Source organism: Bombus huntii, chromosome 13 (assembly GCF_024542735.1).
Source record: "Bombus huntii isolate Logan2020A chromosome 13, iyBomHunt1.1, whole genome shotgun sequence".
Lineage (NCBI taxonomy): Eukaryota > Metazoa > Arthropoda > Insecta > Hymenoptera > Apidae > Bombus > Bombus huntii.
The window spans coordinates 1,180,564-1,205,720 of NC_066250.1; the positions used below are offsets into that span (position 1 = coordinate 1,180,564).

The 25,157-nt window shown below is 36.8% G+C and overlaps 2 protein-coding genes across 10 annotated transcripts in view; one reads left to right on the forward strand and one right to left on the reverse strand.

Moving 5' to 3' along the window:
- Window positions 1-25,157, forward strand: part of LOC126872341 (PAT complex subunit CCDC47-like) — a 151,305-nt gene that overhangs the window by 124,925 nt on the left and 1,223 nt on the right. The window contains exons 1-6 of one of the 9 annotated variants that reach the window (XM_050632180.1): window positions 10,837-11,000; window positions 12,430-12,538; window positions 12,783-13,504; window positions 13,684-13,787; window positions 13,871-13,979; window positions 14,216-17,443. In XM_050632180.1, the coding sequence (XP_050488137.1) occupies window positions 12,467-12,538; window positions 12,783-13,504; window positions 13,684-13,787; window positions 13,871-13,979; window positions 14,216-16,952 (3,744 nt within the window). In that variant the 5' untranslated portion in view covers window positions 10,837-11,000; window positions 12,430-12,466 and the 3' untranslated portion in view covers window positions 16,953-17,443. The other 8 variants (XM_050632181.1, XM_050632183.1, XM_050632184.1 and 5 more) reach the window with 8 other exon arrangements.
- LOC126872343 (kinesin-like protein KIF3B) lies at window positions 17,957-20,554 on the reverse strand. The gene has a single exon (XM_050632190.1). It carries the CDS (start codon window positions 20,552-20,554, stop codon window positions 18,377-18,379), a length of 2,178 nt encoding a protein of 725 aa, XP_050488147.1. The 3' UTR covers window positions 17,957-18,376.

A 25,157-nucleotide genomic window follows, 5' to 3' on the forward strand; every position in this document is an offset into this window, starting at 1 on the left:
GGTGAGATCGTAAATGCGTAGTATTCCAGGGGTTAATATGCCGTTAGTGGAGCAAAGAATGACAAAGAGCTGCGTGGCTTACTATGTTGAAATGGACGAAATCGATCCTGAGCTGGCTGACCTGCCTATCGATCTTCTGCACGACTACTGAACAGTTCATGGGCCAGTCAATGAGGTTGGGGAAACCAGGGCTGATCACGTAGGTCAGATTATTCTGCACCTTCTGCTCGCAAGTTGTCGTGACTTGTGACAGGGGAAAAAAGAAAGAAATGAATAAATCGCAAATGGGGAAAGACAAACAGGGGAACGAAGGAAGCAAGGGTTGGAGAAAGAGAGCGAATCGCACGAAGGTGGAATCGGCCAAATAGCGGATATACACCGACAGCCAAGCTCTATTTCTACGCGCACGATAGAACTTGGTGCAGCATAAAGTATCTGTTGTACATTGTGTATATCGATTTGAAAATATTGATCGGGTTTTCGGTGTGTTACATAGCCAGAAAACAACGAATTCGAGTGCGTTCGTGCGGTCAGAAAGCTCGTGTTCTCGTACGATGCGTCGATAACGATTCTTTCGTTCTCTCCTTCTGCCGTGCCATTTTTAAATCTCTTTGGTGCCAGGTGAATCGTCGAATTCGCCGGTGACAGCAATTGGCAGAGAGTCGGAGGCAACGACGATGAGCAAATAAATTTGTCGATTTGAACCGCTTACTTAGAATTCGTTCTCTCTTTATTTGAAGGAAATAATACGGTATGAACCAAAGGAAATAAAAACGGGCACGCGAATGATATTTTTTGGGATAATGTACTATTCTTAACGATTTAATTAGGTGTATTTTTTATTCTTTGATATTATAAATAATTTTCCTGAAAAAGAAACAAGTAAAAGATTGATACTGCCGTAACTAGTTATCGATAATTATTCGTGGTGTTTTTTTACGTGGTGTTTTTTTACGGCGAACAGATACGCTGGTATTTTTATTGCCATTAGAATTCTGCTTGATAACGGGAAAAAGCAGTTACTATACTCCCACAACAGGGAAACTGTGATAACGGTACACGAATGAATTACGACGCGTGGTACGATACGCGGTACCTGTTTACGTGCGAAACAGGATATAAATTAATGCCAAGCAAGTAGCCGAAACTCGTATGTGGATCAATGGCTGTAGCGGGAAATCGAATAACAGGTATCGGGTATTTTTCCAATCTCTTCGTACTCGAGTACATCGAGAACGACACGTACAAGATATGCGATGTTCAAATCTTGCTCTTCCTGCAACGCGAAATATCTTGACCCTACTGCCTGACTACTGAAAAAAGTAAAAATGGTTAATCAACCTTGGTCAAATGGTAGATTATACTGTCGTAAATAATTCGCGAAGCAGTGAAATTTCGAGTTAAACAAATATGGAATATAATACTTATCCAGTTTACTAATTTCTTATTAATACAAATACAATTTACTAATTTATTATTAATTTAATTAAATATCTTGTCAAACGTTGTACATTTAGGAACATTTAAGAAAAGCATTCGTTTAAAATCTTGTAAAATGTAATTTATTACGTTGCACAGTACTTCGAATTTGTAAATTGAACATTCAATAGGCTTACAAAATGAGCATATACAGTAAAATAGTAAATTTCATTCGCGTGAGAAAAAAAGCTTTATGCGATAGACTTTTAATGTTACTGAATGTGCTTGCACCGTGAAAATATTCGAGCTGCATCGATTTAAGCACCGTTAAATTGAAATAAATGAAAATCCAGAATCCAACATGGGAAAATTATTGTAGCGTGGAACAAATACAATACAGATTATAAAAATAAGTAATAAACTGAGAAAACGAATATTTATTAAATAGAACGGGAAAATTAAAAGACGTGAAAATAAAAATTATTCGTTTCTCGCCACTTCCATTTCAAACAAATTAATATTTTTCATTAACCTTTTACTCGCGCGTTTCATCATTTTTCAGGAAGTTATCTGCATTTGCGAAAAATATCGACAAGAAAGAAAAAAGTGTAGGAAAGAAATTCTTTATTCTCAAAGAGGAAAATATTTCTCGATATAAATATGTCTAAAAAATATTTCTGGATAGATGGAGCAGTCGCGTAATTAAGATTTAACCCGTACGACGAATATGATATTCATCGGAAGAGTTTCGCGGTTCGAAAACCACTCGGCGAGAATTACAGCGGGTCATTCCAAGAAACTTCGAAATTCCAGCAAACTATTTTTGAGGAGGAGGATTATTAATCGCGGTGTGACGGTCTCGTAAGCGGTCCCAAGCCCCGATAATGAGTTCTCATTCAGCCATTCAGCGGTCGTTTTGGAGTCACGGTGGTTCTATTCAGCTGGCTGCAACCCCGAGGAAATGGTTACCAGTTTCACGTAGACGTTTCTCGCCCTTCTTCTCTCTTGGAAAACAACCAGTGGACGATCTTGAAAAATTTACGGAGCGGTGTCTCTGTCGCCGAACGATGTCTCGTTAAACTCTTAAGAACCTGAACCTGTTTTATTATTTGTATTCTTTCATTTCATTAGTTGCCTCATTTTTTGCTTCTTCTTTGGTCGTTCTATTCTTATATATTTTATATATACGTTACGTATATAAGAGAACAATGGAATTATTACTAACGATAAAATTAAGAAGTGGAATCGGTGGAACTTGTAAGAGAGGTGATAAAGTTAAGAGCGTAATTGAATTGTACAGAGACGTTTGTAAGAAATACTTTGTTGGGATGAAAGGAGAGCTTGGATGTAGAGATTTCTCGCAATTATAATGGTACTAATTCTCTTTGAAAGTCAGTAATTAGATTAAAAATTCATATACCATAAACTATATAACTACGAAGTTTATTTCGTTGCAACGCACAGCAAAGTTTCTTCGAAGCGTTCGATTTTCTAAAACAAGACGTTATATTAAAATAACGCAGCGACAGTCTTTTATTTTCAATTTATGATATTCTAATCTAAAACCGCTTCTAGCGGATACGTTCTGAAACACATCAGATCAAGAACGGCCTATCTGGTAATCAAGGCCACGGCATTCGGAAACTGATCGAGGGTACGTACTCGTTCCTAAGCAATATATTCCATATGCATCGCTCGATGTAAAACAGTTACTCCGATGGTCAGGATGTTAGTGACCGAACTGGTTGAAAAGCAACGATTCCCGAACCAACTGTTCTCCGACCGGTAGGATAATTTCTTTCTCGCGTTAGGTCGATTTACAAAGACATAAAATCGAAGAACATCGAGATCTAATGGAAAGATCGTATCGTCGCGCTATGTTTCTTACGTAGAATCGTTAATGAACGGCATAGTGTCGGAGCTACAGGATTTCCAAAGTGTTTCAAAATATTCAGGCTGTTTCGTTGTACCTTGACCGTTATAAGATGATAAGGAAAGTTTTTGAAATATTTACTTTACTGTTGGCTGCAATTTTATCTTTACGCGATCAATCTGAACGTACTTTCGATAAATATAAATACCATATGTAATACAGCAGAGAAATATTCAAATTGCGAGAGAATTTCATGGACCGAAATTGATGTAAGTACGTTAATATATTCGATGACCGAAAATAAATTTCATAGACCGAGCACGGAGGATTTGGAATGCGCTGGAATCTTATGAATATTTATACAAGCTTGAGAAATTCGGGGTCGGCGTGTCATTTGGGCGACAGCCTTCCTGACTCGACTACAGTATTTCTATAATATTCTGTTTTTCTCAAAATTTCTGTTTTTTGCAAAGATCATATCATATTAGATGGATATATCGTTAAATATTGTAATATCGTGAAAATATTTATATATAGTTTCGTAATATCGAAACCGTGGAAAATAATTATACCCTTCAACGTACCATTCCGCTATTTAAAACTGAAAATAAACCACGAACAGACTTACATTATCGAATGTCCGAGCCATATTATTCGATATCACAATACAGCGATCTTCGAAAACATTCAAATTTTCAGGTCACCGAAGTTTCCTCGTCGAGCTCGATTTAAAATCAATATATCACGGTCTACAAGACGATATGAACCACTCGCGAGCATTTAATGCGCTTCGAAGACGTCGGTTATATCGATATAAAAACAAGAACGATTCTTAATAAAAGAACGATCTAATAATTTATCACGGTATCGTAGAAAAAAAAAAGATAATTCTCTTTTCGAAATCGAGTGACCGAGTCGCATGATCGAACGAAAAAAAAAAAAAAAATTTACAAAGTGTTTTGACCTAACCCCAACCTAACCCGAATCACGAGCGTGTAACGAAGTTTGCATAGGATGCGGCGCGAGGTATCCAAAAGGTTTTCCTTCCGTATCCAACACAATATCGTCAACGAAACACATCATGTACGCAACAAGAAGAGTCTATGCAGTTATCAAGTTATCCTGAAAGTAAGCACGTGCACACAATAAAAGAAGTACCGGCGTTTGTTTCACGAGTTTGCTCACGTATCACGTTCTCCTCTAAACGAGCAGCCGCTCTTCCGTAAAACGCTATACACATTTGATACGCGAGTCGCCGAGCAATCGATCTGAATTCTATCAAAATGATACCGAATAATATATGCGATATATGTATAGCGTAAATACGAAGACACGCCTGCACGTTTCTAGTAATTGCAAACACGAAACCTCACTGTACAACGACTATTGCGTTATTCGAGAATTCCCTCGTCTTACCGATCGTGTCTGTCTTGATTAATTCAGGTACCGTCGTGGTTCAATTTAAAATCCGATTCCTCGCCGGGATAAAACTCGCAAGGTTCCGAGCGAACAGCTCGAGCGAGAACTACTTGTTTGTAGCTCTGGTAATCTCTATGAAAGTACGAGAAAAAGAGGGAAAGAGAGAAGAACGCGAGTTTCCTTCTCGCAACAGGATCTTAACGGGTAATCGCCCGACGCCTTCGAAGGCCATCGTCGAAAAAAAAATTGGCGGAAAGATCGGACGAAACGCGACTTGTTATCTGGGACGCGCGACCGAGATGGCAACCAATTAAATAACTGTATAACTTGTGCCGTACGTTCTTCCTTGGCACGCGAACTCGTAGCAAGTGTTCCTCTCGTTCCTCCAGTTTCTCTCGCGTACTCTTTCACCTGTTTCTTTCCTCTGCACGCTCGGAAACGGAGGCGCACGTTCCTCGAGATCATTCCTTCGGACGTGCACGCTGTCTCCGTGATACCGTTAGTTAAAACCGCCGCACGATCTAACCGAATCGTCGACGACGACCTTGGAAACCCGAGAGCAACCCGATTAATCCGAGGAATAGGACCTTTACAGAGGTACTTGTTGAGGGAATCTAGAGATAAACAGCGAGTAATCCGTTGACGTCGATGTAATTAATTGGATGTCGCTTTAGTTACATGGCTCGCATTATACCGAGTGATAGATAGGGATATTTAACCTTTCGTTGGAACACGCGACTTACAAGTACCTAGACGATCGGTATCATTTCTGCGATATTGTTTAAGAATGTCGCTCTCTATGCGAAACTTGAATTGAACGCGTTCGAAGGTCGTAAAGTTATTTATGCAGAAAACGAACGAATTTCTTCCAAATCGGCAACACAATTTTTCCGCTCCAGTTTTTTTAACGCTTGACGTGAAACAACGATCATTCAAACGATTTAGTGAAAATTATCAGATCCTTTTTATCAACAGCGGTATTAAATAATAGGATTAAAATCATATATCTCGTCAAACGACGTGCGAAAACATCGCGTCGCATTTATCAATTTCGTTCCCCTCGAGGAAACCATCTTCCCTGTCCTTTTTTATCGCAAATTACGCTACATTTCGTGTTTATATATCATGAGGAAAGTTTCCAACCTGAAAGTGGTTAAAATCTTTGAGCAAGTTCGGTCTATCAATGTTAATAGAAGAGCGCATCGCGTGGTAAAGTTTCGTGCACGATATCCGTGAAATGTTCATGCGAAACGAGTATGCGGAACGCGTAAGTGCTTTCATACCGAAGACTGAGCAATTTACGATTGACAGAACACGACGTGGATGGAAACAGACGGCGTAAATCGGATATATATCATTTTTGTACAGAGTCAAGTCCACGTAACCGTATTGCGAAATCTGTACCGAGAATTACGTCGCGTGTTGCTCAGTCGCTCGTGTAACGGGACTTATGAATGTTAAAACGTAGCCAAGATTAAAATTCAGTCGCCACGGTTTACACATGGCAAATGTACCAAAGCAATATCGAATTAGATATGTTTAGAGAAAAAGCTTGTTTCAATGGTGTCAGTTTTTCTAGTAAATCCACGATACGACGCCGTTATTAACATTTTTTTATCGGATTAACGTAAGAATCTAAGAGCTGTCGCGATGAACATTGTCCGTAGAAAACCTTAGAGAAAAATCTTAGAAAATCTTAGCCTAGAGAATTTTTTCATTGAACGCAGATTTAATTACTCTCGTCCGAATACCCAACTTCGTATATTCTCACGAACGGGACGGGCCTTTCGTCCTTTGAAACTCTTAAAAAGAAAGACACGTACAAATATCTCCACTTTAAAATTTAACGATGTACCCTGGACGCGTATCAACGGTGCGCTGAAAAATGACGTCGTGTATAAAAAAGAAAGAAGAAGATAATATACAAAAAAGCAACGAATCGTGGGGGATGAAGAGAAAAAGAAATTAATTGCACGGGGGAGCAACGATCGTATCAACAAATTAGCAGTCACGGGGAACGGGCGCAAATCCCCGGAAATTTAAACGCGTTCACGCACCGATCCTGTATTTCCCGGCTATAAAACTTCCACCACGCTGAATTTATGAAACGTTCGCACACTGGGTGAACCGGGAATAACAGGTTATAGCTTGGAGGTACTTACATATGCAGCATACGCCGAAACCGAGCGCGCACCGTCCATTCGACTTTCCTCCTTGAATGCGACACTCATACGTGTTCATGCATATGCCCCGTCGTCGTTTGTCCTGCGATAGGCACTCCTCTTGCACCGGGGTGGGAAAGAAGTTCAGAACTACAAGGAGGTTACAAACGAAAAGTCGAGCAAGATAACGAAACCGAGATAGCAAACCGCAAACTGGAGCAACACTGTCGATAACGGGATAATAACACGGTCAGCTACCAGACCTTCAGCGAGATTTTCGTATTTTTGACAAGAGGGTAGAAGAAAAATGAATGCTAGTGAACGAAGTAATTACGAACATATGATTAGTCCTTTCGGCGGTATGGCTGTGCGGTATACTGTTTAATATTATTTTTGACATTAGGTTAGTTGTATTTAAGAATTTGGTCAAGTTCCTTATTTCGACTATACGAAAGACATATCCTTTAATGCCGGTTCTGTTTAGGCCAAATGGATATCGGTTTGTTATCTAGTGAGTAAAGTGTGATCGATTTTTGGTCTAGAAAATCTGTTACTTGTCGAAATTGTATAGTTAATTTGGTAATATGGAAGAGCTGTAAAATACGAAGGGACTAAGTTATTCCACCGTGCCTCCCGCTTCATCATCGGGATCTTTAGTATGCGATTGGTTAAATCTTCGTAGTGATGATTACTCGTGGAAAAACGTTACGAAGATCTACCAATGTTACCCCAGTTTACGGTACGTACAAAAGAAACTGGTTCGCCAGTGTTGAAACGTGTTTCTTTCGTCCTTGCAATCTGAAGAAAGTATAGCGATGATAGGGAAAGAATGGAAAGAAGAAGAAAATAGAACGCTGGAAAGAAAGATCTGCTTTTTTAACCCATTCGCTACAGCTGTCTCTGTGGAAAAGCAGTCGCACGATACGTCTGTACGAAGTTTATACGTAGAATGCGACCAAAGTTACTTTTATTTCCTGAAATTTTAAGCGATGCAACGCAATTCCAAAAATTTTCCTTCGATATCTTTATCCGTTTTCTCGCGCACTAAGAGTTTGAACAACCCCTTCGAACCAGCGTTCGAGTATTACGTTAAGTATTTCATCACGAACAGTGGTGATTTAACGCGAACAAGAAACGTTTCCTCCGCGGTACATTTGTAATTCATGAATATTGTAATTAACGTTATACAGGTATCACACCTACGCGTGGATTGTGTGACTCGACATTCGAGTAGAGACGCATTTTGTTCCGAGTCAGAGCAATCAACACACGATGATGAACACGCAATTACCGCAGTAATTAATTCGTCGGTCTTTGGTTTCTCCGCGGTGGAAGGACTATCGAGTTACTCTTACTTATCGTTACTGATTGCCAATTAACGCTTTGCGGGATACACTCATAGGAATTTGCATAAGTAGTGGGATTTGCCAACTAGAATTTGACGAAATGTACGGGATAATCGGTAATGGCTAGTATCGTCGAATTGATTTGTTCGATAAGAAATTTAATTCTGCTAAATATTCCGTGTATTAAAGATTAAAGATCCCTGTGAATATTTAACTAGTGTGGGCATCGAGATAATATTTCAATTCAAATATTAAATTTACACGTTGTATTTCACGTTTATTTGTTCTCTGCCCGTTTAATAACCCTGAATATTTTAGCTATGATTATAATCGTTACAGGGCAAGTGATAACTAATTTACTTATAAATATCAAAGCTGATTTTAATGATAATATTATACGCTGTATGTATGTATTTTAATTGTCGTTGGATTAATTTTCGAGCGACCAGCCAATACATATTTAATCTCTATAAATAGAAAGTAGAATAAAAGCTACATCTATTTCGATAATCAAATTTTTAATGCTATTATTGTAATTTAACTGTGAATAAGGGCTTATATCGAAGATAATATAGAGAATCCGTAAAGAAAGAAAGAGAAAAAGAGAGAAAGAGGGAAATTCGAGTGACGCGATCGTTAACCGGTTCATTCGTTTTATTCGTGATTTTGAGAAAACTATGCACCGTCACCGTGCACCACGATAGAATGCCATCTCTTCCCCCCCCCCCCCAAAAAAAAGAAAAAAAAAACCAGCTCCGTAGGCGGCGTAGGATTGGAGGAAACACAAATTCCGGTGCAGACACGGGATGTAGCGTTGGTCCGAGAACGTCTTAGCGGACACAAAAGAAACACGAAACGGCACTCCGAGAACTTACCCCTGGAGATTGGGTTTCCGCTCAAATCGAATCCATCGGAAGGTTTCTCGATGGTTTGGCCCGGCCAGAGATTCAAGCCGAGCAACGACCATTGTTGCGTGTTCGATGGAAAAACGATCAGAGTGCAAACACTGGATGACAACCACGACAAAACACTCCACTGTGGTTGCGACGCGAACGCAACGTTTGCGAGTAAAATCAGTCGAAGAGAATAGATCGCGAAGCATCTGAGGATCATGTTGGACATCGGGGAGCGCGCATTCGCGCGCCTCGCAACAAGGATACCTTCAAAAGTACATCAGCGGAAGACGATGACCGACTGACTGGCCTTATAACAAGCTACTCAGGTACGGCAACACGTGTTGGACCCCTTCTGCTACGGTTACTATTGCCGCGTTTACCGCTACCGATCCCTTTGATCGCGAACATCCTCTACAACACGCCGGATCTCATCGATTTAACTCGATTAGATCGATGTAATTACTCACCTACCTTCGAATATAATATCAGCCTGATATTAACTTAACCTATTTTTCTGTCATACTTAGCATGAATTTAATCGGGATTTTTTTAATTAATTCCAACTTGCAAAGCAAATGACGAAGCGCCATTTTTCCAAACTTTTCTAATTTTAATCAGGAAAGATACTCTCCAGCCGGCCCGGTAAATCATAAAACTTATTACTAACGTCTTTCCAGAAACTGGATATTCTTCCAATTTGTTTTACCATTTCCTTTCAATTTATTTTTAATTCCCTCCATTAACTAAGGCATCCTAATTAGGATGTTTCCTCAAAGTTTTTCAATCTCCTTCGGATTTTGTTGGAGAAACTCGGTTTCGATGCTTGGAAAATCCTTTTAATGCGCGCAAATCGAAATATCGTATTTAATGGCAAATAAATTCTAATGATTCTGTATCGATAAATATCGTGCAGAGATTTATTTATTGACACCCTTAACACGACGGAAAAAGGTTACAAAGAGCATTCGAGCGTGTTTCGGATTAAAAACAATTCCAACTTTGAAATTGAAAACTGAAAGAGTATAAAAGATTCAAATTTCACAAAGTTGTGACATAGTTTCTCAGTACCCGTTTACAAAGGCAAACATACCAAATAGCTTTTCGATATTTTTGATCTACCGATATATCTCAACTAAAATATTGGAAAACTTTGTCGCGAGCATAGTAGCTCGGTAAATAATGTAGAGCTTTCGAATACGATTTTTCGCATCTTTTCTAGAATTTTATGAAAAATTGAATAACGAATTTATTATACTATCATACATTCATATTTATATCTGTCTAATGAACGTATATACAAATTTGTTGCTACGACGTAATCGATACTACGAAATACAATATTTTAACGGCATTATAAAAATTTACATCGCTTCTATCGATAAGAAATTCAAATTGAAAACAAATGTAAGGAAGAAATGAAAGGGAACAGAAGAAACCTCTTTGATGTTACTTTTTTCTATATGTATTAACATCTAGAAATAGAATTTATTATTTATTTTATTTTCGTTTCAGATGTATAATTTATTTAAATATATACATATTTAACAGTACTTTGTAGCATGATTCAACAGTGGTTTTCATTCAAATTGATTTAAAAATGGAAGCACACATCATTGACTTTGTCGGTATACATACGCATAAATGTATATATTTATCGGGTGTTGTAAAAACAGGAAAAAAATTCACGTTGGTAATAAAGTTTTCTACCAGCAATTAATTACCGAACACGACCTCTATATGCAGGCCAGTCATGCGCAGATCTTTGCTCGTTGAATATTTCTTTTTCGATATGGCTACCGAAAGGTTTTGTCGAAAACAAAATTAAAGAAGCAAAAATCTACACGGACAGAATTACTGAATATGATCATCGTGCATTGGTAATTCGGTAAGTCAAGCTTATTCTTTTTATTTCGATGTTATGGGAGGTTATAATTTAAGGGTAAAGTCGTCGAAAGAAATGAAAAAAAAAATAGTAGTGTAAAAGGGAGAATTAATTAAAAATCAAGGGTTCGCCATTTGGCTATGATCGCTTGATTGCCAAAAATTAGCGACGCGAGTGAAAATACCACTGTATTATATTTTTATGGATTAAATCGATCGAACAGCCTTTTGGTTACCTGTATTACAGGTTGTTCCGAAATTTTCATCATGATTTTGTTATTCCTATTATGTTATTAGCAGCATAATTTGTTTAAGCAAGCACCGCTTAATAAAAAGACACACATTGTTTATATAAGTCTCGTTTATTCTCCTATTAACAACAAAACTCACAGCTTTATTCGTATTAGCTGTGTTCATTCTATATATAACATGATTTTATTTCAACCTGAATGGCTATGTTTTTCTCTTTTTATTATCAGTCGCAAAGTAATTTTAAATATTAACTTTGTGTGATGTTAGTGTCTTTACATGGTGCACTTTGTTTAATGTTTTGTGGTACTTGTGTATCCTGGAAACATTATTGGAAATATGAGGTTTCCTTACTATCGGTAAGTAGCTAGGGATTGATTCCTATATTCCAAAAAAATTATAAGTAGTAGTAATAGTAATAATAATAACATAAATTACTTCTTATTTAAAAAAAACAAATCTCTTTTAATATGAATTCCTTTAGGAGCCCAATTACTTTTTAGAGTTGTTAGCCTAAATATGTAAGTACATATATAAAAATTGATTATATTATGAAGTGTGTTATAAGAACTTGTTTAAAATGTATTTAAGTATTTGTGTTGTATTTTCTGTTGCTGAAATTATCTATTCAGCAATATTTTACAGCACTTATAAGCAGTTAGCATTAAGCTATTTGCTTTCAAATATAAAGTTATAATAAACCTATTTAACATAAAATTTACTCGATGGAAACTTCACATTTAAATAATAGTATATGTGTATATAAATTGTTTAAGTATTATAGTATATACAACATTAAATGGGTAAGTATAGTTTTTTTACATCTGTAGCTTTATTATAAAAAACTTTGAAAAAAATAAATCACAAATGATTAAATGAAATTGCTGCTGCAGGGTTGGCTTATAAAATAACATTATTATTCTGTGAATATATCGTTTCTACAGATATTAGCGAGCATTGACTATATGTATATTACTTTTATAATTTCAAGTTTTCTTTAGAGTAACTATATATTTGTTTCCAATTTATTATTTATAATTAATCAAGAATGTATTTTTCTATACTATTAACTTTATGTACTTTATAGTAATTGTAGTGCAATTAACTAATTCTTATACTTTTATGCCAGCCCTAATGCTGCATTGTTATCGTTCTCAAACATGATAGCACTTTTATATTTTCAGAAAACTCAGCAACAATTTTTCATAGACGTGGTTAACCATGCAAAACTTTGATGATCTGGATATAGAGGGACGCAATCCCTCTCATTTATCTGAAGCAGATAAAGAAAAGGTAATGCGTAATAGGAATTGTTTGTAAAAGATATTGTTATTTATTAGAACCTTAGATATATTGTAATACACATTTGCTAAAGTTAGATACATACAACATATCTAATCCAAAGCGGAATTCGCAAAGGAAATCTGTGTTTCTATAATAAAAAATCTTCTACTACTTTCATATCCAAATTAATGTTATATATTTATATTCTGTGATATGTTATTTGCCCATTCTATAAAGTGTTTATATTTCACAGGAAGAATATGATCGAAAACGTTTAATGAGGAGCAGTGTCACTGCCGAAGATGGCACTCTCAGACCTGTATATTCTGAGACAGAAGATGGTGATATATGGTGTCATATCTGTAATATTGCTCTATTTGGAGCTCATAAATTACTAAATCATAATATGTGTAGTCGTCACAAAATGAAATTAAACGAATGGCCATACCCAGTATTGTTATGGTCCAAACGGTCAGATATTGTGAAAACAGCCCCACCTGTTCAATCGACGGCTATTGGTGATGGCTTGGCACCTGGTGAACCAATACCGCCTGGCATGGAAGATCAAATAACTAGAACAACTACGATTCAGATGAGTCTGGATCGACATAGAAGTTCACCGCTTGTTGGTCTTGAATATCTGCTTGAACTGGTTGACAATGACTCTTGTGAACCCAGTTATACATGTGTTTTGTGTGATAAACGAGGTGATCCTCGCACTGTTATGGCTCACATTACCAGCTATAATCACAGAATAACTTATCTAAATAGACATTTTCCAACAATATCGCGAGCAATTACGGAATTACCGCGTACTCCTAATTATAAGCGTGGAGCTAATGAAATATCTGTGTTAGTGGCAAAGAAGATCGAAGAACGATTTGGAAGATTACAACCGCAGTTGGTCGACAAGAATCAATTCGAAAAGAGTAAAATGCAATACATCAAGAGGGTCTATCAGGACTATCATTTTAGGTAAGTCATGATATTTATCTTTCCACATTTTCGGCTTTCTATACGGTCGAACATTATACGAACATCGGTTCGCGTGATTTTACGAATGTTTATGAACGTGATTCAACAAGGTGCGCGTTAATGATCTTCGTAATTTAATTTACTTTTCCTTTAAATCAATGGCTGTTTCCTACGTGCAGGGAAACGCCAGAATTAACATTTATGGATGTTTACGATGTGCGATGGGTAACGAACTTTGAAGAGAAGATGGCAGAAATGACTGGTAATAGTAGTTCAAAGAAAGGTGAGTATATGACAATCTATATCTTCAATGTACATCGTTTGTGTATTTACAAGTATTGAATCGTTCAATAATCTTGTATTAAGATTCTCAACCTGCCAATGAGAAGCAAGACAATAAACATAAAAGTGAAGATAAGAAAAATGAAAAATCATCGCCGAAGAAAACAGACTCGAAGTCAGATACTACTAAATCGTAAGTTAATGCTTACCTTTGATTATGAATTGTGTATATAATATTTTGATTTAACAGGATTCGTTTAATGTTTTTGTCAATATTTAATTTTTGACATTTTCTTCGTTTAAATAAATTTGACGAGTAATATGATAATCCAGAAACAATATAAATATATGGAATATGATCATATGCCTTCCTTCGTTAATAAAGCCACTCAAAATCAAGTGTTGAATTAATGTTTTGTCTTTTTTTAGGGGTTTCAAGATCCGTATTCTCACAAGGGATAAATTAAGTATTCGTAAACCCCTAGATAAAGACGAAGAGAACGTGAAAAAGTCCCCCAAACGCCCCTCCGACGAGACGAAATCTCTCTCGTCGCTTTCGAGCATATCAAGTAGCCCATCGCCATCGCGTTCGAGATCACGAACACCTATTCGTAATCGTAAAGCCAGTTCAGTAGATAAAAGTGGGAAATATCGTAGTAAATCGCGATATTCGCGAGATCGTACGCGTTCTCACACTCGTTCACGTTCGCGTTCCCCAGAACCTCTTAGGGAGCGAGATAAGTGGGACAAATATCGAGAACAAATCAGACGTGCCGAAGAAACTCTTGATCGCGCGTTGAAGTTCCACGAGAAAAACCCAGAAAAGCATCCATCTTATCCCGACGAATGGAAAAAGTTTTGGAATAGGCGATATAAAGAATTACAAGCCGAAGGTAAAGATCCAAGCAAACATGACTTTAAACCGGAGTGGATCGAGTTTTGGAATAAACGAATGCGGGAAATTCATAATGAACAGCTGCAACAGCGGAAGGAAGAGATCAGGAAACGATTAGAATTGCCGGAAGATAAGCCACCGGAAAAATGGATTCCATCGAGCAGGCGCGACAGATCGCCTAAAAGAAGTCGCCATCGTGTGGAGAGCGATGACGAAGTGGAGTATGTCGGTACGAAAACAATAAAGACGGATTATTATGATCGTCATGACATTAGAGAACGTGATTACGCTTACTCTTCATACATACGTGGAAGAGGAAGCATGTATAGAAGCACTTATTATCCTCGGGGAATTCCACCACGTACCAGACCGATACATTACGCGACACCATATCCGGTAACAGACAAGTCTCCGAGCCCTATACCAGACGAGGTATTGACCGAGGATTTAGAAGTTGTCGGTTTATTGCGATTACTTACTGCACTAGAGGGTCAGTTAGGTTCTCTTGGACCAAAGATAGTATCCCTTCTTTCGAAAGCGTTAGCAGCGGAAAAAGCGAAACCTAATTCTGCCGAGGAATTACTGTATGACGAAGAAGTGTGTGTATTGTTTGAAACAGTTAAAGAAAAATTAAAAGGCCAATTATTTGCGGGAATGATAGAAAAAATGGCCATAACGCCAACAAAAACCGCGATACAAAATATTGCTCAATTGCTGCATAAGGCAACAGAAAGCAAAAAGAAAATGGAGGAGGAGAAAAAGAAGAAACACGAACTAGAAGCTGCCAGATCGACGAGCTATATGCCTAGAACAGCTATCTACCAAAGGCCGGTTGAAATAATTACACCCGCCATTAAGTCCGAACCCGTTAGCGTACCTGGTGTCGGAACTGTAGATAAGGTAGCTATAGCTCAACAGATAGCAGCTGCTTTGGTAGCTCAAGGTAGATCTAACGTATCGCAAGAAGAATTAGAAACTCTCATTAACGCAGTTGTAGGAATGGCTGAGGCATCTAAAAATTCTGATAAACCAGTAACTACCGCAGATTTCGTTAAAGGACTATCAAGTGGAAATAATACTCTACCTGAGACTACAACGCATGCTGCACCTACTGTTTCAACAACGGTGGATACAGTTGAACGCCAAACTTCCAGAATGGAGAGTTTATCGGATTCGGACTTGAAATCGCTTTTACAGAATTTTAAAGACCTAACCACTCAGGAACAACACGGACTTATTAATTTTTTAAAGAAGTTAGAAGTAACCGACCCAGTTCGAGTAGAAAAGTTAAGAGCGTTTGTTAATTTGGGCATGACGTCGGTAGCGTCAGCAGTACCAAAAATAAAATCTCCAACGCCAGAAAAAGTGGAGATTACGTCTAAGTTGAATAGGAGTATTTCTCCATTCTCCGGACGTAAGGCAAATCAAAATCTCGTAGAGGAGGAAGATAAATGGAAACCTAAGATAGATATGTTCGCGAATGATGACGAGGAAGAACAACAGATTAAAAATGACAATGACGATAAACAAAAGACGAAGTTAGATTTGTCAGATGATGATGATGATTACACGTTTGAAGATATATATAAAGCAGCGGATAAAAATGTTAGTGAGAATGAAAAAGCAAAGAAAAAGTCACGAGCGTTTTCGAAATCATTGTCGAATTCGCCGCGATCATGGACGCGCTCTCACTCACGTTCGAGGTCACGTTCTCCCGTAAGATCAAAGGAATTAACGAAAACTAACGACCCAAATGCGATTTTAAACGAGACGAAGCGACTGATAGCTAACATAATGGGTGATCTTCCAAACAAATACGTGCCAAAATCGCATCTACCACTCGGAAACGATAATTCTGAGAAAAATATGGCGAAACCGGTAGATTCAATGTCTAACACATCAACAGCTGCAATGCAGAGTTTTTATAATCAAGAATATGTTCAAAATAATCAACAATCTTGCTCCCGTCCACAAGGACCTTCTTTAAGTTATCCAAACATGTCCAATCAACAATTCCAAAATTATCCTCAACAAGTTTATAGTGGTAATCAAGGTTACATGGACAATAGTTATAATTATCAAGGATACGGTGGTCTAGGGAATCAGGGTCAATACAGTGGACCGTCCATGACATCGAATCAATATCCGACTCAACAAAATTACGATACATCAGCTTACGTTGGATCGGCCACGGCTCATTCTTCCAGTTATTCACAGCAACAACAACAACAACCATACGGAAATTACGTGCAACAACAGCGTTTCTATTAACGTGACATTCGATTTACAGGCTAATCGAGAATATACAGAAATTTTACATAATTGTAAAGCTATTTACAATTGTTAAGGGATTTTTACCTTAGACACTATTACAGTGTCTAATGTGAATGTTTAAATGTTACTAGTTCAAGAACCCTAATCAAGATTTAGAGATGATCAGGATCCTGTTGAGTTTATAATTTAACAGAATTGATGTAAATACGTTTTAATGTAGCGCTCTTTTTCACTACTACGTTAGTAGAGTAACTTTTTCACTACTATGCCAATCAGAAGTACCCTGATCATTTCTACAAGAAAGAAAAAAGGTTAATAATACGCTTATTTCATTGTCACAGGACTTCCCGATATATTTCACATTTACATTTGTCGTTTCTCTTCGTGCAGAAAAATTTATTTCCCCGTCGTTTTTTATACGTTTATAATCGCGCATCTCGCCCTCGTCGGTAACGAGAAAATTAAATACAAAAGAAAAAAAAATACAATGAAATCTTTCTTAAAGTGTATCGCGTACAGGCGTGGAGTGAGTGTTTCTAAAGATGGAGTGTTTTTAAAAAAACGATCGATGTCAACGGGACGAAAGTAAGTAAAGAAAAAAAGAACTTGAAACGAAAAAACGACTACTTTATACTACAATTTTGTTATGCTAATTTTAATTCGATCAATTGTTCATCGTTTTATAATTTAGCAGTTTCAGATACGTGTGATAAAATATCAAAGGAGTCGAAAGTAATGATGTTATTTTTACAAGCACTTTTAATGTTTAAAAAAAAAAATATATATATATATAATATCAAGGGTAACTATATGTAATTTTACAGTAAAAAAGAAGAATTGTAAAAAGCATTAGATTAAATGAGTAAACTATAATCTTCATTTGTAAATACTTTTAAGCGTGTAAGTTCTCCATGTATCCGCAAAACTACAAAGATACAAAAAATCCTTAAACTCGGTAGTGGTACTAGTGAGATTAAAGCACATAAGTTTAATTGTATAAAGAAGGAAAAAAACACATAAACGAGTTATATTTCTTCTTATGTTTCGCATTTCTATTCTAACAAATACTACAAAAAAGGCAAACAAAAATTACGCATTCCAGTCTTCATAAACGAATAGGAATCTGACTTGGACACAGAAATAATCGATATATTAATACCATGTGGCTGCACAGTGCACACTGACTAGAGAGTTACAAAGATTTCGGCTATTTCGTGCCTATCGATGCACACAGAGTACCATGTGTCGTATCACAACGAATCGTATAATTATATATATATATGTATATATATAATTATATTAATACATATAATTATATACATACATATATATATATATATATTAATCAAAGCTCACAATGCGGTTCGTACAATATTTACACGTTTCTTTACAGACTTTATCGGAACGTATTAAAAAATTGTCTACTTCGGTACGAGACCTCTCATCTTTGGATAAACCGGCGCTGGGATTTGAGGGATCTTTCCAACGCTTTTAGGTCGTATTTTCGCGGATTGTAAACGCGGTTTCGATCTAAGTTTCGCACTAGACGCATCGACGTCAATGTCTCCTTCGTCTCGCAACGCTTCTTCGAGAACAGCTTGAATCGTAGGTGCGATAGCGGGTCCTTGATAGTCTAGCGTTGTTCTAGCTGGCATATCTAGGTCTAGATTCAATATATTTTCACCCGCATAACGACTACCTCCTCCCATGGCTAGAGCAATTCGGGCATATTCGGAGACTGGCCTACGGGCACCAGGAATCGACGTGGGTCTCCTTATCAAGTCTACGCTGGATGGTTCTGTTTCCTTTACTACCCAACCGTCTTCTTCTTCGTCGAGGTGAATTCTCGATAGGATCTTATTCTTCTCTTCGTCGGGAATGAAATTCTCGATTATAAGATACTTTAGTTTTAGTTCCTTCATTAGCTCGTGTTGAGTTTGTTCTAAGTCTCTTCTGTCTCTGTTGAAGTCGTTAGTGACGTCTTCGAGTTCCTGCTTGAGAACTTGTAACTTATTGAAACATTTCCTGAGCTTCCTCGACTTCACATCCACTTCTTGTTGCAAGTTCGAATAAGTTTCTTTCACGCCTAGCATAGTTAGCTCTTCGTCCTCCAGTTTCTGTTGCATTTCGACCTCTCTTTTCTTTCTCTCGGCAATTTCCGCGGCTTTCTGTTCCAGTGTTCTCTGTTGTTCGTTAGTATGGTCAATGATATTCTTACCACCGCAAAGCATCTTACTTTCCAAATCCTTTATTCTCATTATGAGTGCCTCCGTCTCTTGCTTCTCAGCTTTCAATTGTTCCGCAATTAATTTCTTATCCGTCTCTATTTTATTATCCTCTCCCCGACTGTCTTCCGCTTCCGACTCTGAGTCCATGGCTTCGTCTCCCTTCTTTCTCTTCGATTTCTTCTTTCGTCTCTGCACAGTGCCCTTTTGCGCCAGCTTCTCCTTCAATCGGCCGATCTCTTCCTGATACTGTCTCAATAGCGCGTCCTTCGGATCTTCGTTTATTTTTGGTTTGTTCTTAATGTTCTTCGCCCGATTCGCGTACCGTAACGTTGTCAAAGACTCGTCGTAATTGTAACTAGCGGGCCCAATGTTTGCAACCATGATGGTCTTCGAGTTACCACCTAAAGAGTCCTGCAGCAGCCGCGTTAACTTGGAATCTCTATACGGCACGTGCGTTGTCTTTCCGTCTACCAGAGCCGAAATTACATTTCCTAGTGCCGATAAGCTCAAATTGATTTTACTGGCTTCCTTGAGTCTCTCGCCAGAGGCTCCAGTCTTGCTTTGCCTTTCACTGCCCGCGAGATCTACCAGGTTCAAACGACCGACCCTAATCCCACTGCTATCATCAATCGATCCCATTTCAATAGTGATCAAAAATATCGCGTGCGACCTGGAACTATGTTCGTTCATATTCGTCGCGCCAATGGTTCTATTCTGATTTCCGGTGTTCATCAACTGCTGAATTTCAACGGCGCTCTTGCACACCGACGTGGATAGGTCTTTAACGAATACACCAGTGTCTGGTTTCTCCTTCAACTCGAATCGGAGACTCTGATCGGGCTGCAAAAGGTCGCGAATCTCTTCCTGATATATTTCAAGGTAACTAGCTCTCACCAGATATTGCATGTTCTCTGATCTGCCTATGTGATTAAAAATATGCTCGAACGATCGTGGAATTACACCGCGTCTCTCGTGATCGCTCTTCAGGCCCTCCATGGTGTACGTTTTGCCTGTTCCGGTTTGACCGTAAGCGAAGATGGTACCGTTGAAACCGTCAAGAACCGAGGATACCAGTGGCCTGACCGTTTCCTCGTAGAGGTCTTGTTGGCTGGAATTCCAGTCATAGACCGCATCGAACGTGAAAACTTTCACATTGTCGGTGGAAGGATCGTCCCGCGGATGACGAATCTCGACCACTCCCCTCGAAGGGAATACGTCGACCACACGCGTATAACCACGGGCTAACTCCTTCTCGTCCATCGGTCTGCAACGCACGACCACCTGGACGCGCTGGGTCACGACGTCCGCCGAGCCGCTCGTCTTCATGCTCTTCTTTTTCCAGGTTTTCAGCTGGTTGTCCGACTTATCCATGTTGACGGCTGATACGACTTCACCTGAGAAAAACGCAACGGTGAGACTCTGGACTCGAGCACGCATGCAACTACTTTGCAAAATCAATACTTAATCCCATTCGACCCATTGCAAAATCGGTGAAATTGTGAAATAACCGTATCGTAAAAAGTGATAGTTGATCTTGTAAAGAAAACGGATAATATCGTGTTTTATGAATTAATAAAGGTTTTATGGAAGCAACGTGACGTCTCGTTTGTTTAATTTTACGATTGTACGTGTACTTCTTAGCAATTGTTGCCGTTAATGGAAAAGTGACGAACAAGGCGCCGGTTGACGTAACTGTTTGTACTTGCGTGATCTTTAGTGTGTAGGAGTAGTGTGTAGGATCCGCTGCATGGTCGTTGATTAATCGAAACACAATTGTTTTATTCCGCCGACGAAAATTAAGTATCCGTTTCTTCGTTAACGACAAGGAGCGAGAATACTCGTAAGCATCTCGTAATTCACGCATATTCCGATTTCTTTTTAATTACGAATTAGAATTAAGCAGAGAAATCGTAAAAATTGCGTTGGAATGCGGCCGCGACTTTGTTAACGTTTAGCGAGAAACTTTCTTGATTTTTCGAAGCATTCTTTGACTAGATGCTCTGTTATTTTTAACGGGAAAAAAAGAAACGAAAGTACGTACACGTAGTACACCTTAACCAAACATCGCGTGACACGTTCTACATAAATGTCGGGACTGTATATTTTTCCAACAATACACACTTACCTTCTGAAGTTTCTCAAGCAACAAGCGTACGCACGTACAAGACACGTTACTATAAAGGTACGACGATTTTTCGTCGTATCCGCATGTTACCCTTATCCGCAAAGTATTGATCCATTATTTGCTTTCTAGGATTTACACTAACGCGCGCTCTTTTTATTTCCACTTGTTCGAACACTTCTAATTCGTGGGTTGGTCTGAGTTCCTCCTTTAATCAGAGCACGATGCTCGAACGAATCATTAGAACGGTTGACGATGCATTGCGATAAAACGCAGAAACAACCGCATCGTATTTTGACAGGAAAAACGTATTACAATCAAGCGTGCGCACTCAACTTCCCTCACTCGTTTCCACGGACTTACTGAATCGATCTCTCGTTTAATCACTGGATATATTTCTCAAGATAGTCGTGTCGATGTTGGTATACGAAAGTTTGTAGAAAGAAATTTACTTTATCGACGAATCGCATTTTCATTTTTTTAAAACCTTGAAGGAAACAATAATGTTGATATAAGTTATTTAATGACGTTGGAAAAGTTAATCGATATAATATTATCTGCAGAATACTATGATAGTAAAATAATAACTATTTTTATATAATTTTGTGTTTTTTTAATTAAAATATGTGAATGTGGTCGCATATATATGCACATGTATACATATATATATATATATAACTGTTGTATTCGAGAATTATTACGTTATGTATAACAAATATTTCACGTTTGGGAAATATTAAGTAAATTTCCCAAACGTAAATATTTCATAATTTAAAAGGCAATTAAAATATTATTCTTATCTATAACTACGATCTTTTAATCAAGGAAATGACGTTTTAGTTTGTAGTTAGCTTCGTGGCGTGCAAGTCACCTCGAAAGGGTGCTGTGACAGTGTTATTACAAACATTATTACATTTAATTAGTAACTGGAATCAATGTTGAAAAGTTAGAAGAGTTTTATATAAATTTACAGTGAAGTTAGTGTTATTTATTAAATTGATAGGAGTAAACATTCTTGTTACATAAAATCATTCCACTAAAAGCTTTTTCAAGCACTTCGTATTTTAGCCTGAAAATATCATTTTTGGGAATTACTTTTATATAATTATTTTAATAGCAGATTACTCGAAGTTACCCGTTTCAAGCAGAATAATTATAGGATTATATGCATAATTTTTTTTTTTAGTTTATTGTTTTAATGTCCTAACTCTTTGCTGCTTTCTCTGTTTCAGACAAAATGAAATTGTGGTTAGTTGTAGTTCACATCATCTTGGTTGCAACCAACATATGGGTCACAGCACATTTTCATGAAGAGCTTCCCGAAGACAATGAATTTGCCGAGTTTGAAGATTTCGAAGAAGAGAAACCAGCTCAAACAATCAATGATCATAATATAGAACACCTTAAAGAATCAAATAATAATCAAGATTTCGACGAGGAAGATGTTTTAATTGTGGATGGTGATAGTGAATTTGATCACTTCCAAGATGAAGAAGAATTTGAGGGATTAGATGCAGCTGGAGGAAGTGCAGGGCCAAAAAGTGATGAACCTTCTACTTTAACGATCACAAAAATACCACTTCATCTGCGTGCAAGATGGGATAGCTTTTACTTAGAGATACTAATGATTATTGGGCTATTAGTATATTTTATCAATTATGTAGCAGGACGTTTTAAAAATGCCCATATAGCAGAGGTGTGGCTCATGGAGCATAAGCAGCTTTTGTTGGATAATTTCTCTCTTGTTGGAGATACAGGAAAATCAAGCAAAGATATATCTGAAAGTGGTTTGGTAAAAGAAAGTCAGTCTCATTATAGCTTGTATTGTTCAGGGAGAGTAGGGTGCGATTCCATGTTAATTGAATTGAAATTAATTAAGAGGCAAGATTTGGTTGCGGTACTAGCACAGCTTGTGAGGCCTCAAAATGATCAGGCCCATATACGTGTAGAATTAGCAAAAGATGAAACAGATAGTTTTGTATTAGCAATAGCTACAAAAAGGACTGCAATGCATTTAGTACGTGATATGGCTGATATTAGTGTTTATTGTCCAGAAAAGAGACCAGGGGAAAAATTTGGTCTTCCATCAGGTTTTTATGTAATGTCTGAAATTGCTGAAGCAGCATCAGCTATTTTAGATACAAGAGTTTTACAAGCATTTTCAAAGTTTGCACCATATATAGATTACATACATATTAGTGATCAATTTAGTGGTCCAAAACAACAAGAGTAAGTATTAAATACGTTTTGTTTTAAGAATAATGTTTTTCTTGCTTCATGTTGCCATACCTTTAATTTCACTTTAGAGATACAACTCAGCTAACAATGCCTGAAGTAAAAAGAGTTTTACTTGTTGGATTAAATATAAGTATTAAAGGACGTACCACTAATGCAGAAGGTCAAGAAAAATTAAAACTCCTTTTACAATTAACCTTCTATTTATTAGATAAATTACGTCGTTTTAAATTATCCAAAGAGGTTTGAATATATATATATATATATATGTATTCTTTTAAAATTATATTACTATTCTAATTTGAACTGTTGTTTTATTCATTGAAATTTCATCCTATTTTTAGGGTAAAAGCAAAGCGGATAAAAATAGATTAAGAGTAGAGGAAGCATTTTTAAAAACAACTCATGCAGCAAGAGCTGAAGCAGCTGCACAGCGAAGAGAAGAACGTCGTAGAGCTGAAAAGGAACGTATATTACAAGAAGAAGATCCTGATAAACAAAGAAAGTGGGAAGAGAAAGAACAACGAAGACTGGCTAAAAAACGAGCACCTAAAATGAAGCAGCTTAAGGTGAAAGCATTATGACCAAATAAAACTAATTATAGAGAATTTGTTAAAACTTTTGAAGAGCTATAAGTTGCTCAATTGAACTGCCTACTTAATTTAGCTCATATAGCAAAGCTGTATCATTTCAACCATATTTACGTATTTCTTACAACTATCAAAATTTCATTAAATAGCTTTAAATTGTCACAGAGGTATAGTAAGTACATATCACATACTTAAAATCGACCTCTGTGAGATAAAAATACTTTTATATTTTTTATTTGTGATATATACCTCCATCTTGTTTTCCTGTTGAAAATATATCTCATTACTGTTACATATTTATTTTGCGCATAATTATTATAACTTATCAAATAAGCCATAAACTCAACATAATATGTTATAAAGATCTTTGACTTGATAAAAGTGCAGCAACATATTATGGAGACAATATATATAATTGTTGTTTTGAACTGATATTAATATTACTTATTGCACAATTTTTGTTGAAATCCACCCTTTTATGTTATAAATATTCTTACTAAATATTTATATCATAATAGTAGACCATAACTATAAAAAATTCTTCACGCATGTATCCTTTCAATCATATTGATATATGCTGCTCGTAAATCATATTGAAATACTTAAAGCATATTCTTTTGATTACTTAAATAATGATATATATATATATATTAATCAAAGTAGTTAAAATTAAATAGAGTAAAATATAAGTGAAAAATGGAACAAAAATATTAAGAATATAGGATATAAGAATAAAATATTAGTATGAAATTTATATTGATTTATAGAAAGTAAATATTTAATAATAATGATATGATGTTAAATACTATTTCAGTGTGCATGAACTGAACATTTAAACGTGAAACTTTATTCAATATTTTTTAATCAATTAGTTAAATGTCATAAATGTTATTCTTAAAACATTTTTTCATCAACACTTTTCAAGCAAATCATTGTTATTTCATAGTATTATATTTATATAGATTAAAAATTATAAGTAAGGAACGTACTGCAGCCATTGATATTATGATGTTATTAAACTTTAGAA

What these genes read in the sequence shown, in the direction of transcription:
- LOC126872343 (XM_050632190.1), bottom strand. Translation starts at nt 20,554, where the DNA reads ATGGATAAGTCGGACAACCAGCTGAAAACCTGGAAAAAGAAGAGCATG.